The following is a 17,747-nucleotide window of genomic DNA, read 5'->3' as shown; positions in this document are numbered from 1 at the left end:
ATTCTATAGTACATCATCGATTAGACTTTGAGAAGCCCCCCCCCCCTAGTGGGTAGCAGAAAAGTTGGTCTCCTAAGTCTTAGGGTATAAGAATAAGTAGTCTAAAGACTATAGCCTAAGGAGCATAAAGTGACCTGCTAATTTCGTCTCTTATGCTTCCAGCGGCCAACTTTTCTGGTACCCTGATGCCCCCATCAAATTCTATAGTACATATATGCTTGATCATAATCCAATACATTGATTAGATGATAATTGTTCCAATCACTCACTACCTAGCATAAAATGTTATCTCAGTCCTGTAAACTATGTCTACTTGTACGTGACTGGAGACAAACTGTACATAACAATGCATTGTACTAACAAAACGTGGAGAATGAGTTGACCAGTCTTACGATATTTCCTTTAGATATCGGTAGATTTCTCGAGGTAGCATCTCGGATCCAATCCGGCATCACGGGACTGTCAAAGCACACCCTTTTCTAAGAATGTAGTACAGAACCAGTTGAGTCCGAGACATGTGAATTGACAGCTGAAATCATTTCTATCCAAATCCAAACATTATTATGTAGTAGATATTATGATCAGTTCATAGCAAATAGGTGCAAGCAGTACTATGAGAATTATAGGCATCGCTGCCTAGTATGCATCACGTGCATAGCGCTTATCGGATTCAACAGCGGTTATCGATAAACCTGGAGCTATTAGCACCTAATCTAATGTAACCACTGTAAGCCAGGCTCAACTCCAACACGACCATCATCAACGTCGACACCACCCCCCAACTGGGCCGTCTTCATTCCCATTGTGACTGTCGCTGTCTTTTGTGCTGCCGCTCAATATAATAATACTTCTTCACCAGCGTCGCGGTTCTTTCTCATCGTACAACCCGTCTACTACTCCAATTCGCTTGTCGCTTGCGTGCTATCACTTATCATATTCTCGCTCTCGCCTGTCTTTCCCCTCACAAATTAAACTCTCGACTCGAGCGCTTGCTTGCTCGCGCGCACTCAATTCTCCAGTCGGAAAATAATGCGCGACTCCTCATAATTTAATCAACATGGCTTCCTCTCGCCGGGCACAACCCTCGCTTTCTGTTCACATGCCTTCCAACCAACCTACCGATCGTCCTCCCATCGATGCCCTCTTTCTCATTCACTTCGACGTCAAGGCCGGATACACAATTCTTTGGAAACAAAATGCACCAGGCATTGACCTAGAAGGTCTTGTCGAGTACAAGTCCCTTCCTTCTGGACTGCACACCGTTTCTGAAGACCTCATCTACTTCGTCCACGACAGTGTCCATGCCGGACTTAGCGCTTTCGTCAACATGCCTTGCGACGAGGAAGAGGCACGAAATGCGAGGATGTTTGCTGTTGGAGTTTTGGTTCCCTTGAGCTATGGTCGTTTGGGTCGCGCTTGGAGACATGCTGAAGGATTGAAGGAAATGGCTGCGTACGTACTTATCTACTCCATGCGCAGTTGGACTTTGCTGACGTTTCGTATAGAAAATTGGCAGAAGATCGCAAGAACACGAGTATACTCGATGATTATTGGGTTGCCAACCGCGAAAAGTCTGGCAATGGCAATCGTCGCCTCTCAGGAGAGACGCCCGTCAGCTCACCATCTCTTATTTCACAACCCTTCCACCGCAAGGCCCATAACCGCAACCGATCTGCTTCTGATGGCGCCGCTCTAATACCTCCTGGGAACAAACTCTCACCATATCATCCCGCTTGGAGTTTGACTAGTCTTCTGGACAAATTTGGTCCTCTTATCTTTCCTATACATCGCGCTGCGTTACTACGCAAACGCATCCTAATATCGTGCCATGCTCCGGTTCACGAGGTTTGCGATTTTGGTGAGTAACTATTTTTCGATACATTGTCCTTTGCTGACATTCATCTCTTTAGTATATAATCTGTCTGTTCTCTCCAACATTCCCCTTTCTGTTATCGATATACTGCCTAGCTCAACTTCGACGCAACGTCTGAGACCACTCTTCTCCATTGGTGTTCATGACATCCCCTTTCTCATGGACGACTTTGAAGCATCCAAGAGAAAACAGAATGATGAGGATGTGATAGACGATGAGTCAGGCTCTGGATGGATTGCATGTACTACTGACAGTATCCTTGCTATGAAGGACACTCTGTGGGACATGCTCATCACTCTACCCCCTGACTACTCATCCAATGCTGCAGAAAGGGTTTGGCCTACGGTGGAATGTCCCCGTGGACAACCGGTCAAGGCGACTCAGCGAGATCTCAGACGTTTTACTTCCCTGAAGAATGGTCTTTCTCGTTTTACAGCTACCACTCAAACACCCACCATGGTCCCAGAATCACCCGAAGATGAGCGCTTTACGCGTAGGGTTTCTACCCACTCAAGCCACATTGTTCGTGACCCACGAGACGATGCAGTTGAAAAGGTTGTCGAGCCTCTTACCTGGGCAGCATTCGCCTACAACGGTTACATGTGGTGGGCCAGTGCCGGTGAGCAATTACGCTCAGAACAACAAGAGGAAGCAGCCCATGATGCGTCTCTACTTGCTGATTTTGGCCATTCGTCAATGACCATGCCTCGACCTGGTTCGCGTTCTGAGCAAATGACAGACTCTCTTGGCTCTTTGAACGCTACTCGCCGCGCCAATGATGACTCTGGCGAGGCCCGATTTGAACTAGCCATCATCGCCTACTTCCACCGACTGACAACACAAATACTTTCCGTACTAGCTGATCTAGCCGACAGCCAAGATGAGCCCTACACCGATCAAGACGATGAGGATGAGGGCCTATCACAAATCTCTGACGATAGAACGGCACTTCGTCCCTCAGACTCTGATCCTGAACCCGATGACGCAGACGCCATTCGTGTAGACAGCCACGCCGTGGAGAGCATGGGTCTCGATGTCTGGAGTGATGCTGACGCTCTCTTTGTCCGCGAACTATCCGTCAAGTACTTTAGTCGATCCGCTCGCATAGAAGGCAAGGGCGTCGAAGTCTGCGGTGTAAGAGTTTGCTAAGAAAAGTCTGGCGTGACGAAAGCTGGACTTGCGTCGTTTGGGATTTTTATATACCACCTATAGTCTACATGCTCGCAAGGTCCCGATATTTGGAAGAAGCAGAAGAATGCGGTAAATAATGTGTGGAAACCAAGAAGACCGCCTCACAGGCATCAAGTTGAATGGTATAAAAGGAATGGTAATTCGGGCGTATGTGCTACGGTAGTTGTTTTATTAGGTTATTTGTGTTGTACAAGATGGATGCTTAAAATATTTACTCAAAAAGATAGTCTCAAGCCAAACAACCGAACAAATTCAAACATAAAGTGAATTTAGAAAAAGAACACACTAAATACGCTGTGCCCTGGATTAACACCCAAACTCCCAACCCGTCTCTAGGCGTAGAAATATGTGCCCAAAACCCAAGGTGTTTTCCTCTCTTCTTCCATACGTACATCCCACACTGAGGTGTTATTCTTCCGTAGATACGCACATGCTCACGGTTGGAGAAAGTTGTTCATAAAGTAGTGATTATAATCCTTTCTTTCATCCCAGAAATGAAGTCGTCTCGGTTGTGTCTTACTGATGCCGCTATGACTCGTCCTCAGTATCTGTATTCGTCGCGCTAGTGTCGTCCTCCTCCTCCTCATCTGTGCCACTCTCATCGTCAGAGTCATCAGAATCCTTTCTGCGAGTCTTGGGAGTTTGACCAGTCTTGAGAACGTGCATTTGTCCAGCGAGAGAATCTGATAAATAGTTAGCACACTGATTCGATTCATGACTGCATTGTAACTTACCCTCTTCAGGCTCGCTGATCTCATCTTCTTGTTGCATCTCGGCTGCCTTACTAGCCTCTTCAACAACGAGTGTCACCTCCATCTTGGTGTCGAAACCGACATAAGCATCGCAGATAACGTGTAGAACAAAGGTGTAGTGTCCGGCTTGAGGGGGGGCGGCGAATTGGGCCTTGAGGGTCTGCATGTTGAAGGTGGGCTTGCCCTCATCATCAATGATAGGTTGGTCAAACTTGGCGAAATGGAAAGGAGGAACAGCCATCTTGCCCTGCTTGGAATCGCTGAGGAAGGCGTGCCATTGAGGAGAGTGGTCGCGGGCGTAGTAAGGAGCATGGGTGAGAGGAGGGAGGATGGATTCTTCTTCAATGGGGATAAGCTTGCCATCGGGACCCTTGATAGTCTTCTTCTTGCGACCGTTGATAGCCTCGATATCGTCCTCGGCGGGATCAATGTCCTCGAGATCCAGCTCATTGATAGCAGGAACATCGTCAGTACCAGGAGGAATGAAGCGACCCTTGATAACGAGGGACACAAGCGAAGAAGGAGTGATGAAGCGCTCGCCAGTAACCTTGAAGAAAGCTCTGCATACACGGAAGAAAGGAATCTGCTTGGCAACACCAATGGCGGTCTCGTACTGCTCCTCAGTCAGGAGACCCTCGCCAATAGCCATCTGTCTACGCTGAGCGTCGGGTCGATCCATGAAACGGTGGACCGGCATGTGAGTCTTGGACTCGCCCTCAATGATGCTGGCGATCTTGGGAGTGATGTGGGGAAGCTGGAGAAGAGGAGAAGCGTGAGGTGCAACAGCCTGAACCAAGTTCTGGCTGGTGTAGAAGGAGTTGGCAATGGGACCGATGTTTCCGTAGGCGAGAGTGATGGCGTTGAAAGACTGGTTGAGAGCGCGGGCGATAGGGCCGGTCTGGAGCTTGGCCTTGGTGAGAGCGGGATCATCGAGTTCAACACGGCCAAGGTAAGCCCAAAGGAGAGCAAGAGCCTTGCGTCGCGCACCGTTGTCGAGGTCTTGAAGAGCGTCCTTGTCCTTAACTGACATGCCAGAAGCTGTGGGTTGACAATCGCTATCGGCTGTGATTCGTGACTCAATCTTAGAAAGAGCAGTCTCAATCTTGTCGCCCTTGACGCTATCCTCGAATTCCTTGCCAACACTGAGAGCTGTGATGATGCCGCCTTCTTCGATCTCGTCGTCGTATTGTCGGAACAGGTTGTTTGCGCTCTCCATCAGGACACCTTCCTTGGACATTCTCATGGTACCATACCACCAGGATCCAACGAGCCAAGGCAGAAGAACGCCAAGAAGCAGGGTGTACAAGAGAACAACGTACTTTCCACTGCCTTCTGCCACCATGAACTGGGGAAGGGCAATACCCATGCTGAAGCTCTGCTTTCCATCGGGGTGACCATACTGAATGTAGTTGTTGCGGACCTCTTCGTCAGTGAGGGATTGGTAGGCTTTGGTGAGTTCGACGTAGTAGTTGTTGAGAGATTCCACGGTTTCATTCTTGGCGGCGTCAGGGCGAACCTTGTCGGGATGGAACTTGAGGGAAAGTCGCTTGTAGTGCGACTTGATTTGCTTCTCATTGAGGGACTAGTAGTGGCCATTAGTATTCTGTATCCGGAGCTGCATAGGTGTTGCAGGACTCACCTCTGAGATGCCGAGGATGTCGTAAGGGTTGTAAAGCTTGGGGACAGTTCGCTGCGTAACTACGATGAGGTAGACCATGCCAGCCATGAGGGCCCAGCCGAACACCACAAAGATGGCCCGCTTGACCCTCCACTGACTGCGCTTCCGCGCTGTCTTAAGGGAGTCGACTGTAGCCGCATGCTCTGGCTTGTAGTCGGTCTTGATTCGTGGCGCTAGCGCATCGTCGCTGCGACTCGGACGAAGGAGTGTGTAGGTAAGGGGAAGAGTGACGATCCCGGTAAGTGTGAGAATAAAGAAGGGAAAGAATTGGCCCTATTCGCAACACAGTCAGTAAATGCTGGAGCGCAGTTGTTGCAAGTAACTTACCTGCTCGTCATAAGAGTAGTCTGAGCTCATCTTGACCGTTCAAAGAGAGCCCCAGGGCTACTCTGGTATAGAGGCTGAGAAGGAAACGTAGGCCACAACTCTGAGGCGATGGATTGAAAGTATAGACGTTGGAAACAAAGACAGACAAATCCGCTGAACTAAACAAAAGAGAAAGATATCTCTTTACAGCACCACAAACAAACTATCTGCCCCAAAAAAAGAATGTATTTTAACAGGCAGTGGGTAACGTTGTTTGGGGTTTGGGTGAGAAGAGAAGAAAGTGTCGTGTCGAGTCGAACTGTCGTTTAGTTACGGCCACGCAGCGCATTTGCTATGGAGGTTAGGTCAGAGCACCCACTATAGGTAATTGACGGCTCCCGGTAATCGGATTATCTGTCACTCCCCACTTGCCGTTTGGGCTCCTTCCGTACGCGCCACCGTGTTCACAGTTTTGATTACATGGGGCAAGAAGGAGCAGCGGACAGCCACTGTTGTTAGCGTACTCGGCCCTGCAAATCAATCAGTCTATTAGCTTCTAGCGCCAGCCATTAAATCTATTTAAATGTATGCGAATATGCTAATGAGAGGAACGGTTCATTGCTGAGACTCGTATTCAAGGAGGCTTTGTTATCAGAACATACGAAATTTATTTATTTTAACAAATGAAATGCTTGATTTAGACGATCAACGCTGTAAACGATCTACTGTTTCTCCCAACCCAAATAATTATAGCAAACTCAATTTTACTAAGCGAATATAACAAAGCAACATACTGTATGATGATGCATTCTTTGCCTTTATCCTTCCCCAATTTAATTAGTCGGTGCCTTCAGAATCACTCTTCTCTTTCGGCTCTTCGTAGAGAACATCACCGTCAGCCATCGTCATGCCGAGGCCGAGAGCACTAAGATCATCTCCGTCCGTCTCCTCCTCTGTGGTCACACTATTCTCCATCTCGTCGACGAGAATACTTCGGAGATCCTCTTCGCTCAGAATAGTCTGGATGCTACCTCGGCGCACCCATGGACGTGAGTCTGTACGTCCTCGCTCAACCAAACGCTCGATCTTGAGTCGGTTCTCGATAAATTTGAGCTTGGGGAAAGCACTCTGCTTTCCTTCATGAATCATATGTGACAGTCGGTGCGGATCAGGATCTGTCAGGATGTGCCAAAAATCGGAAACTCGTGATTTGGGCCAAATAGTAATGGTTCCACTAAATTGCTGCAGCCAAAGCTGACTCCAGTCTTGGCCCAGAGGTCGTGGCAACAACTCGGCATGGCGGATAAACTTGAGCCACTTGTTCATATCCAACTTTAGATAATGCTCGAATGCCGACATGAGGTAGCCACCTCGCCATCCACGTCCCTTACGATGTGTAACTGGGTGGCCGACTGAACCTCGAGACGAAAAGAAGAACAAGTTGATATGGGGGTTGACCTGACTGACAATGGTAAAGTTGACGTTGAAGTGTGTGTTCAATGCCTTGATGGGAATATCCGTTCTCAGACTGCCATCCTTCCACTTGTGTCCAAAGGAATACGGCTCTAGACTTCCATCTCGTGTCTTCATCATGAGAACGACGGGGTTAAGAATTCCAGGAACCGCGGCCGATGCCAGCACAGCAGACCAAATAACACAATCGGGGCTCGTCAAGTAGTTGCATAGGATTGTTGGCGAGTGAGGATCGGCTGGAACACAGGTAACGTTGAGAATACGGCCTGTTCGTTCGTAGGCCTCTCGGAATGTCAACGAGCCATGCGTCCACCAGCCGCATCGTCGTGCCCAGTCAACAGAATCGAAACGAGCACCAGTCTTCCACCATCGCGGGAACCAGGTGGTGATGGACTCACGGCAAGCGTTGATACGTTCAGAAAGAGCTGGGACAAGAAGTTGGTCAAGCTCCTCGTTCGTTCGAGTAGCTACCAGAGCCGCAACTAAAGCACCGCCACTGGTACCGGTGATAACATCCGGTAGTAGGTTCGCATCCAACAAGGCTCGAACAACGCCAACATGATAGTAAGCAAAGGCTGCACCACCGGATAGACAGAGCGCTGTTCTTCCGTAGTTTGCATAAACGTGCTTGAAAAGGACTCGTTTCTGCTCCATCTCCAGCTGTTCGGTGCTAGCCAGGAACTTGATGCATTTCTCCTCTGTGTCATGTTAGTCTATAATACGAGACACAGTAGTTAAAATCTTACCTTCATCGAGGAAATTCTGTACCAGGTTCTTGGTTCCGTAATATGTCTGGCTGTACAGCCTCGCGTTTTCAATGCCAACAAAGTTGTTCTTTACGCAAGCCTCAATCAATGCCTTGAGCTCGCCCACTGCCTTTCCCCCGTCACCCTTCTCACCCTTACTCTCTTGCTCTTCGGCGCGGAGCCTCGTCTTCTTCATCTGCTCCCATACTCGTCGTGCAGTCTTTGAGTCGTAGTAGGCGAAATCGTTCTCTTCCCTCCACGTTTGTCGGCCCAGATATGTGTCAAGCTCTTTCGCGGCTGATACCCAGTCCTCGTATTTTGAAGCATTTCGTAAATTGCGTCGGAGTCTTTCGCGCTGACCTCTCCACGTGAAAAAGTGCTCATATACCCAGATGTACAATCTTGTCGATAGGTACATGGCAGCAAGTCCACCCAGCCATGCGAACACGAAAATAAGTAAAGGCCATTTTGAAACTTGATACAAGTATCCTTCTCGGGTCTCGTCCTTGGTTCGTGTTCCTAAAAGGCCTTCAACAGGCCCCTTTCCATTTCTGCGTTTGCGCTTATTTCGTCTAAAACCTCGTCGATGGCGATAGACCTTTTCGTTTACAGGCGCCCAATCGTTTTGCGCTGTGATGAATGTTCCCTGACTCTGGGGTTGAGGAACTGGGAGACCCCCGGAAGTGGCATCTGCGGCTGCGGCGACAGCAGCGACGTCGTCGGCAAGCCCTGATTCAACCTGTGAATGTCTCTTTGTCACGCTGAACGAACTGGGACTGCGCGGCGACCGAGCGCCGGTTTCATCGGTTGGACTCTGTAGAGGATCTGGAGCTTGGAGCGCCTTTTCAAAGGATTCTAGATCTTGCGCATCAACGAATTCAGTATCGACATCTGGAAGAAGGGAGGTGTCGAAGGCCTCTGGTGGAAATCCGTATACGGGATCGCGAGGGAGTAGTGAGGAATATGATGACGACGACATTGCGAACGAGTTTTATGCTGTGTGATCACTAACCCATCGCCCAGAAAGAAACATAAGCTGAGGTCTAAGAAGTTGTAAGTTGTCACGGATTAAAGGAGTAATTGATTGCAGTGATTTGAGTTGGGTTGTCTTGTGACGATTCTAGTAACATGACGTAGATTCCGTTGGGGAAAATGATACGGAGGCGGGCCCCCATACCAGTCCGTCTTGGCGAACCGAGGCCGTTATCGAACACCTGGTATCACCACCTACAATAAGAAAATGAGCCCACATACTCTGATGTTGGCGTGTAAAGCGTGAGATCTATCTCTGATTATTCTACCTTCTATTTCGAGTAATGCTGAGCCAGTTGAATTGCGCATCATGCGATCACCCGCCGCTTACTGTTGTTCGTGAGCATCCCCAAAAATCACCCCTTGTAAGCATGGATCCTAGCACAAATACCACCAGGGGTCGATTTTTACTATCACAGGGACTATTGTCAAGGAGTCAATGTCGCTTAGTCGTAGCAAAATGTTATAGTTGAATTGCATAGCCTTTGTTCGCCCAACGGAGAATTTCTGAATCTCAAAAACACTGAATAGTCACATGTCTTCGTTCTCCCATCGACCAAGACGTAACGTAACGTAAGATATAGTCTCTAGCCACCCCCCGTATCCCTCTCAGTCTCCCTTAGACGTACTGTGACAACCAGCGTATACCGTCACCGTAACCTTGGCGCATAACTACTGAGCACATGAAGAGCTCAATAGGTCGGATGCCCTCGAGCTGAACCTTGCCCTTACCGGTTGTCTGGTAGAGGCCGAGTTGGTGTCGCATCTCGTCCTCGGAGACGGCATCGGGGTGGTCGATCTTGTTGCCTAGGATGACAAAGGGAACCTTGGAAAGCTCTTCCATGGAGAGGAGGGCGTCGAGCTCGGCCTTGGCCTCACCGAATCGCTCGTGGTCCTTGGCGTCGATAAGGAAGACGACACCGTTGACCTCGGGGAAGTAATCGCGCCAGATACGTCGGGCTGTTGATTGTTAGATAAGTCGAAAGCGGTAGAGATTCCACGTACCCTGTTGATGGCCACCAAGATCGAAAGTGGTGAAGCGGACGTTACCAATAGCAAGCTCCTCGGATGCTGCGATGTCTTAGTAGGGAGTCAAATAGTATTTCGATAAGGAATCTTACTAGGGTGAAGAGTGGGCTGGAGAATGGCAACACGGTCGTTCTATATCCATCGTCAGTCTTCATATTCCTCCGAATCCGCCACCGCTTTCAAGCAATCCAGCCGAACAAGATTCATCCAGCAATATTGTATCGACGCACCTTCAGCATGTGAAGAAGAGTAGTCTTTCCGGCGTTGTCAAGACCGAGGAAAAGCAGCTTTGCGTGCTTGTTGAGCAGGCCCAAGGAGGACAGCACATCGTAGACTATACGTAGCACGTGTCAGCCCATCCAAAGTCGCAAGAGATGCATTTTAATACCTACACCAGTTGACGATCCACATGATGACGACGTATTAAATGTGAGTGAGTATTAATTGGTAGTAAAAAAAGTGGTGGTGTGTATGGTGCAAAAGAGAAAAAGAGTCGTCGTTACGTTTCGTTGGCGTCGTTGATTGTAGTAGAGCTGTAGAAGGCGCTACATAGTTCAAAAGCTGGCAAGAAAGGGTGACGCTAGATTCGTGCCTGACAAATTAGGCAAACATGATAGTGACATGTCACGCTGTACACTTTGACTCTGAATGTGTGGCTTGTGTGTTTGCAAGTCGTTACATAACTTGTTTTTATGATTTAGAGATGGTCGTTTTAGTGAAAACTTGTTGACTTCTGAAATATCCTTACAAACAATTGCGAGGGTGATAAATGTTGTTACGTCTTTTTATTTCTTCTAGATCTCCAAGTTGAAGGCCGAGCCTTCTCAACTTACTATAAATGCATCCTTCATGAGTCCGATGGCAAGCCTGCAACAACACTTATTTATCTCTTGGGGGCATCTAACCACATGCCTCAGTTAACTCATGTCCTTGTTATGGTTATTCATTATACCCAACATGTGTCTTCTTCATCAATGAATGGTCTGTCCTTTTAACCTTGGGTGAATCATAGGTGGGTTGGTAGTTGGGACCCTCACCCGTGACACGACTAAAAACGGCTTCTTGAGTGACGGTTAAGCTTTCGGCAGCCTGTGACGGGCTCTTGTTGAAGGTTAATCACAGGTGAGTGGGTGTTTGGGTCCCTTGCCCCCAACACGGCCAAAGACGCCATCTTGAATGATGGTAGAGGTTGTCGACTTCTTCTCAGGCGACATGCTGGCGACTGTTGAGGATAGAATGTAAGATAATTTATAAGAAGGTGCGGTCTTGTCTCCAATAGGGCAAAAACGGCATCTTGGACGAGGTAGAGGTTGTCGAGTTCTTGTCCGGCGACGTGCTGGCGATTGCAAGGATGATGATGATGTAGAGGTCAACAATACAATTGTGGCCTTTGCCTTCAAGGTATTTCAAGACTGCGTCTTCGACGATAGCTGGAGCAGCTGGGTTCTTGTCGATAGAAGACATGGTGGCGACTGTTGGAGAGGCGGCTATCAAGGATGATGATGATTATGGTAGATGAGACTGATAGTGCAGAGAGGCAGCATGCCCGGGGTTGTCAAGCTTGAAGGTGCTAACCACATAGCTGAACCAGTTGGTGATCATGCCCGGGATCAGTCCGAGTATAGGGTGTTCAGCATCGTGTACAAAAACTCGCAGGGAGGCTGAGCGCCCTGAGGCCGATATTCATCTTGGTCATAAGGATGCATATCTCAATCCAACGTAGCTCTATGTGTTAGCTGATAGGATAGCAAATAAGAAGCTAGAGTCGTTACTGCACCATAGTCAGGACACTTGTCCCGGGCTATGGGGGACTCTTGTACTCTGGCAGTGACGGACCCGTGTTCAGCAGCGACTGAACTGGCGGTTGTTACAGAGGCGGCTGCTAAGTATGGCGGCCAGAATAGAAACGAAATCGATGTAACCAAGGATAGCGACTTCGGTGAAGGCTAGAGAGTACCAGAGAAGTTGGCCTCCAAGCTTTAAAATACAAAAATGAACAGCCTAAGGAGTCTGACCTAGGTAGCATAAACTGGCCTTCTAATATCGTCCCTTATGCTTCCAGCGGTCAATTTTTCCGATACCCCGAGGGAAGGATGGGGGGATTGCGAAGCCATTGAGACGGGCGAAAGTGACGGTGTTGCGGTCAAAGTAGTTAAGCCAATACATTGACCAAAGAGTTGACGTAATGGGTGTTGAGACTCACCATACGAGGAACAGCAGAATGATGGCAGAAATAGCGAAAACGATGGATTAGGCTTTTCCACTGTTAATGTCGACCAGCGCAATGAGAAGCGTTTATGGCCAGACTTGGCTTGGTTAATCATCTGCGGTTCTCCCCATTGCACTTTTCCAGTCCAGGCCAGCATCAGTTTTCCCGGAGGACAAAGCCTTTGTGAATGTGGCTCCCCTCGGGGAGTGTTATAGCCCGTTGCGTACTATCCTAGAGGGACAAAGGTTCGCGCTTCTACAATGATGCTGGCGTAATGCTAGATGGCGATGGGCAATGATGGTTAACGATGGTGATGATGCCGATACTGTAGAGAGAAAGCATCCCCGGGATGAGACCAATTATATGAAAACTCGCAGGAAGACCGAGGATGTGAAAACTGGACGTGTAGCTAATGACACCAAGTCCGATTTGTGTCCCCGTAATAAGAACAAACGTCGTAATCCAGCCCAGCTGTAATTATTAGCCAACAGTAACAAACAAGACGCTGGAGTGCTCACATTTCGGTAGACTGTTTTCACTACTACCGGAGACGCCAATCATGTAACTTGACCATTGTAACCATACCGATCGTACAAAGCCATGGCAGATCCGATATCATTGGTTTGCTAGGCTAGCACGTTGATCATGTAAGGCATAGAGAATTCTTCTTGACTTCTTGATGGGACCAGCTGAGCCCAGAGCAGGGCAAAGGGCACGATGCAGCTCAGCTATAATTGTTAGCCAACAGTGTAACAAACAAGAAGCTGGAATCCTTACATTTCGGTAGGCCTTTTTCATCACTGCAGAAGACGCCAATCATGTAACTTGACCATTCTACCACCACGCCAATGAGACAGAGAAAGATGAGTTTGTGGACGAAACGACGTTGAGAGCCATCGAGATGTCCAGCACTCCGAGTTGAACCTGGTCGTTTTAGGTGAATCGTTTTGAAACAGGGTAATTGCCGGTAACTAGTCTGCTCCTTCTTCTTCAACATCTCCATCCTTCCCATCGTCCGCGGTGATGGGTCCACAACTTCCACTATTCTCTAGGTAAGTAAAGCTCTATCAAGACAATTTATACTCAAGTAAGGATATTTTTATTCTCTATTCAACATCGACACATACATGATTTTCTAAAGTGCAATGAATCGAGTTTCTGTTAATCATAATCAGCATCAAGGTCAGTGACATGAACGCAGTCGTTGAAAGTACCTTCCCGCTTTGCCTCTTGATCGTGAGCCTCATGTGACGTCAATCGCGCTAACGAAATGCAGACCGGTGACTGGTCCGTCAAGGCCCCTACTTCCTTATTTAGGGCCCAATCTGTATAGAAGGCATACAGAGGGCAAGAGGTACATACCATGGAATGTACCTAGGTACTCTCCCCTCTCTGTACTAACTGGAAGGTCCAGCTTGCGGAGGGCCTTCGAGTTTGCACAGAGAGAAGCTGAGCCGTAGGCGACGGATTGGGTTACCCTCGCTTGAAAAGACTCTCTGGAGAGTATCATGAGATCTCTTTTACGATGATCGAATCTCTCTCAAAGACCTAGAAGGAAGAGGCGGCACAGTAAGAAGAAGAAGACCTGTGCCTAGGTCGAGACTTGCCTTGCCTGGGATGACGGAGTCAAAGGATGATACTTGAAGAGTACATCTTTCAAGCCTACCTGGAGTAACAAAAGCCCAAGACGAAAGTTGGGATACAGAAAACAAATAAACTAAAAAAGGCTCCAAGGTGGTGTAAAGCAACTAGCAGGACAATCTCAAATAGAATTCATCATTTCACAAAAGGCACAAAGTTATTGCAGAGTAATCATCATCGTTATTGATATCTGCTAAATGCATGTCATGATATTCCCTCATCCAACGCCGAGCAAGTAACCTCGTAATACCAATATGCTGTATCGGGTATCCAAGCAGTTCAAACATGGCTCCTCCGCCAATAGCGAGCGTTGTCCGGCCGCTTTATGCAGTTTTTGACAAAGAAAAAGTAAGAAAAAATATGTACAGGAAAAGAACTCGGATAATACCAAGCTCTGCATCCAAAGGGTGCCGGTCCATTATGAGTATATACAGGGCAAACAATCTCGGAGACCTGGCCGAGAAAGCGTAATGAGAAAAAGGGACATGTTGTAGTCATCAAGTTAAAAAAAAGTCGTAAGATGTATCATCTTCGTCGTGACATGTCTCGCAGTCTAGGGAGAAAAAAGCATTGCGGTTCTTGTGCAGTTGGGGAAAAAAGACAAAGAAGCATGCTTAGATGGAAAGGACGTAGTTGGTTTGGTCCTTTTTGCCAGCCATCAGAAGGCCGAGCTCTCGCATACGTTCGGTACCGCGACCAGGAACGGGCTTAGGCTCGGGGATCTTGCCGCGACGGGCGCGGTTGCAGTACTTCTGGTGGAACTTCTCCTTGCGTCGCTGACGCTTGCTCTCCAAGCCCTTGACGATGTCAATGGCACCACGAATGTGAGTATCGTTGTCGTGGGTCATCTTGTTGCGGGGGTGCTTTCGCTGGTGACACATGGCACCACCACGAGGGAGAGACTTGGTGTGGGTAAGACCAGGACGGCCAGCAAGGTTGAAGTTGACTTGGCCACAGCGAGGAGATCCGAGAGGGGTAGTAATGGGCTTGCGCATGGGAGCGGGGGACTTTGCTCTGCGAGGGGATTGACGGCTGAAGAGTGGCTTAGGCGAACGAGCCCGGACCTTGGGGGGAGGCGAATGTAGGCGCTTGGGAGGGGGTGAGCGGAATCGCTTGGGAGAAGCGTGCTCGCTCTTGCGTCGGCGACGGGAACGATCACGATCTTGGTGCAAGTCTTCCATAGATCCGAAGAACTCGTCGGCGTCACTTTCGTGGTGGACAGGGTTGAAGATCTCTCCATCGTTCTCCTCTTCGGGCTCCGAAGCTGGGAAGCTGGGGTCGATATCTTGAGGGATGACACGGAGCTTCTCATTTCGTCGAGCTGCGAGGCACGAGAGATAGGCTTCTTCAAGGGGGCGGTCTTCATCCAAGGTACCACAAACAAAGTCGGTGCTGTCGGGAAGATCGGGGGCCTCCTCGGCGTATCTAACGCGCTTGGAACGGCGGCTAGCTCGCTGGCTGTTCACAGTAGCAATTGATGAATCAGATTGCATCTCGTGAAGAGAAGGTCGACGCATCAAAGTAGCACCAGATCCAATGTGAACAACAGACTTGGCACCAGGTGTCCAGAGACGCATGTCATCGTCCTCGTCGTCGTCATCAGAGTCAGCGAATCCGGTCTCTTCGTCGGTGTGGTAACCATCAGAATCATCGTCCTCGTCGTCTTCTTCGTCATCCTCGTCGAGGTCAACGTCAAGCTCATCCTCATCCTCATCTTCCTCGTCGTCCTCATCATCATCGTCGACATCGGCATCGTCATCGTTATCAAGCTCATCTTCTTCCTCGGCCTCTTGCTCTGCTTCAGTAGCCAGACGTCGGATGTTGTTCTCCTTGACCAGGGTGTCATTGATGGTCAGCTTGACTGCGACTGCAGTGCTGTCACGTCGGATCCAATCGTCCTCGCGGGTGGTACCACTGGCAAACTCGTGGAACTGGGAGCTATCCGTAGCGAGGTCAGAAGAGTCGGCACGGAGAAACTTGGGGCGGGACATGGAATGTCTGCGGGGAGTAATTTGTCGAGGTGCAGACAAAGCGATGCTTCGCTTGGGAGTAGATGGTGACTCTGCCTTGGGAGTGGCATCCTTGCGGTTTGTGTTGATTCCAATGGAGCGAGGAGGGGTATTTTGCGTAGAGGCGGGTCGAGCTGGACAAGCGAATTTGATACAGGACTTGCGGGGAGCTTCCTGGGCAGAAGGGGCCTTCTCCATGGGCTGGGATCGAGGTGGTTGCACTGGTGCTGGAGGCTTGCCACCGCATGCAAACTGAATGGATCGCTTCTTGGGCTCTTCAGTCTTTCCCTGCTGCAACTTGACAGCGGCACCTAGGAGAGAAACGTGAGTCGGCACGGGGGCGCGCTCATCGTGCAGGCGAAGCATAGCCATGTCGGCAAGAGGTGGGCTGGGAGTGCTTGGGCGAGAAGGACTGGTGAATCCAGTGTCACTGGTGAGCTCGGCGGTCGAAGCAAAGCTGATGTTGCTGACGAGGGAGCGGCGTCGCTGCCGAGTGTTGGTGGTGTTTTGAGGAATGTACAGGTCGTCATCCGAGTTTCCATTGATGGCCTTGGTCAACAAGGAGGACTTCTTCTCGGTGGTAGGTCGAATGGTGGTTCGCTGGAAGTCGTTTGAGGTGAACTGCTGCTTCTTGAAGTTTATCTCGGGTGGTTCGTCTGCCTCCTCGATTTCTTCTGAGCCGTGAGCCACCCAAGGCGTATCTAGGTTGTTGGTCATGGTGGTCATTTTGGTTTATAGGGAGATATAAATGCGTGATTTGAGTGTGGGTCAAGTCGTTTAGATCCAGAGTAAAACTGAATTCCAATGATGATCAGGAGATTATGATGAAGTTCCAAAACACGGTTTCGTTGAAGTGAGGAAGGGTGTGTGAGTTGTGTAAAGGTGTCGTAGAGCTGTGCTGTGAAATGCTGCAACTTTCAAGAGTCTTGTTATAAGATGCGTCCCTGAGGACAGTGGTGCTATAAAAGCGAGACAAACATGGTCAACTGCTATAAGGTGATAGAGGTTGTTTTTTGGTCAAAGAAGGTTTTGAAGTCGGCGGACGAGCGAGCTTTGATATGGGATATGGGTCGATGAGTGAAAGTGAGATGCAGGGCCGGGCCGGACAGGGCTTTTGAGGAGAGGCTAGAAGAGGAGTAGAAGAGGCGGCTGATTTCCAGGTTGCAGGATTCCCCAATCTGAGAAAGGGTGGCGTCTGTGCTACTTTGGCTTGTGGGTGTGTCTGGGCTGGGCTGGGTGCTAGGGTGTGTGTGTGTCGTTCGCTGTTATTGCGCGTGGAGACAAGACAGGTGCAGATGACGTTCTCCGAGGCACGGGTACAGTACAGTCTAGTACAGTGTATCTCTATTCCCAGCGAAACAGAACAAGGTCTGAGACAAAAGATTCTCGACAAGGACCAGGTGAGAAGTTAAAAAAGGAGAAACAACGTTTACAACGAAGGGGAAGGGCGGTAGAAGGAAGGGAGCTCCGTGAAAGAAATACTCGTTCGTGGGTCCTCCTTTGTTTGACTCGAATTTTAATAATAAGTAAGTAAGCCTTGATTAATCCGACACGAAACAGCAAGACTAGAACTAGAATGAATACCTCGCGGTACAAAGAAGGACGCGACCTGGACTAAGAGAAAAGAGGTAAAAGGCACAACTCGACAGTCAGGTTGGGGCCAACGACGACAAGGAACGGGTTAAGATTTGGGGGGTCCCGTCCCCTAAATTAGAGACGAAGAGCGGCCGTCGATTTACCGTGCAAGGAGCGGGTAAAAAATGGACCTCGTCTTCTTTTTCGCAGCGTCAAAGATTTTTTTTTACTGG

The 17,747-nt window shown here is 49.0% G+C and overlaps 6 protein-coding genes across 6 annotated transcripts; 1 reads left to right on the top strand and 5 right to left on the bottom strand.

Annotated features, from left to right (window-relative positions):
- Positions 1-1,057: 1,057 nt before the first annotated feature.
- FSST1_002438 (uncharacterized protein) lies at positions 1,058-3,022 on the top strand (the record flags this gene model as incomplete). Its single annotated transcript, XM_083228429.1, has 3 exons — positions 1,058-1,452; positions 1,506-1,858; positions 1,911-3,022. The coding sequence occupies 3 exons, from the start codon at positions 1,058-1,060 to the stop codon at positions 3,020-3,022; spliced, it is 1,860 nt and encodes a 619-aa protein (XP_083092620.1).
- A 570-nt stretch (positions 3,023-3,592) lies between these two features.
- FSST1_002437 (protein-transporting protein SEC63) lies at positions 3,593-5,851 on the bottom strand (the record flags this gene model as incomplete). The annotated part of the gene is made up of 4 exons (XM_083228427.1): positions 3,593-3,747; positions 3,799-5,398; positions 5,456-5,767; positions 5,822-5,851. 4 exons carry the CDS (start codon positions 5,849-5,851, stop codon positions 3,593-3,595), a joined length of 2,097 nt encoding a protein of 698 aa, XP_083092619.1.
- Positions 5,852-6,637: 786 nt separating this feature from the next.
- On the bottom strand, positions 6,638-8,998 carry FSST1_002436 (patatin-like phospholipase domain-containing protein; the record flags this gene model as incomplete). The annotated part of the gene is made up of 2 exons (XM_083228426.1): positions 6,638-7,971; positions 8,020-8,998. The coding sequence occupies 2 exons, from the start codon at positions 8,996-8,998 to the stop codon at positions 6,638-6,640; spliced, it is 2,313 nt and encodes a 770-aa protein (XP_083092618.1).
- A 567-nt stretch (positions 8,999-9,565) lies between these two features.
- Positions 9,566-10,491, bottom strand: FSST1_002435 (Arf family GTPase SAR1; the record flags this gene model as incomplete). Its single annotated transcript, XM_083228425.1, has 6 exons — positions 9,566-9,638; positions 9,681-10,011; positions 10,057-10,122; positions 10,173-10,212; positions 10,311-10,414; positions 10,473-10,491. The coding sequence occupies 6 exons, from the start codon at positions 10,489-10,491 to the stop codon at positions 9,566-9,568; spliced, it is 633 nt and encodes a 210-aa protein (XP_083092617.1).
- An 837-nt stretch (positions 10,492-11,328) lies between these two features.
- FSST1_002434 (uncharacterized protein) lies at positions 11,329-11,544 on the bottom strand (the record flags this gene model as incomplete). The annotated part of the gene is made up of 1 exon (XM_083228424.1): positions 11,329-11,544. The coding sequence occupies one exon, from the start codon at positions 11,542-11,544 to the stop codon at positions 11,329-11,331; it is 216 nt and encodes a 71-aa protein (XP_083092616.1).
- A 3,000-nt stretch (positions 11,545-14,544) lies between these two features.
- FSST1_002433 (DUF2457 domain-containing protein) lies at positions 14,545-16,665 on the bottom strand (the record flags this gene model as incomplete). Its single annotated transcript, XM_083228423.1, has 1 exon — positions 14,545-16,665. The coding sequence occupies one exon, from the start codon at positions 16,663-16,665 to the stop codon at positions 14,545-14,547; it is 2,121 nt and encodes a 706-aa protein (XP_083092615.1).
- Between the last annotated feature and the right edge of the window lie 1,082 nt (positions 16,666-17,747).

The sequence above is a fragment of the Fusarium sambucinum genome, chromosome IV, assembly GCF_050947815.1.
Source record: "Fusarium sambucinum isolate potato_lamoka chromosome IV, whole genome shotgun sequence".
Taxonomy (NCBI): domain Eukaryota; kingdom Fungi; phylum Ascomycota; class Sordariomycetes; order Hypocreales; family Nectriaceae; genus Fusarium; species Fusarium sambucinum.
This window is presented reverse-complemented; position numbering and strand designations above follow the sequence as displayed.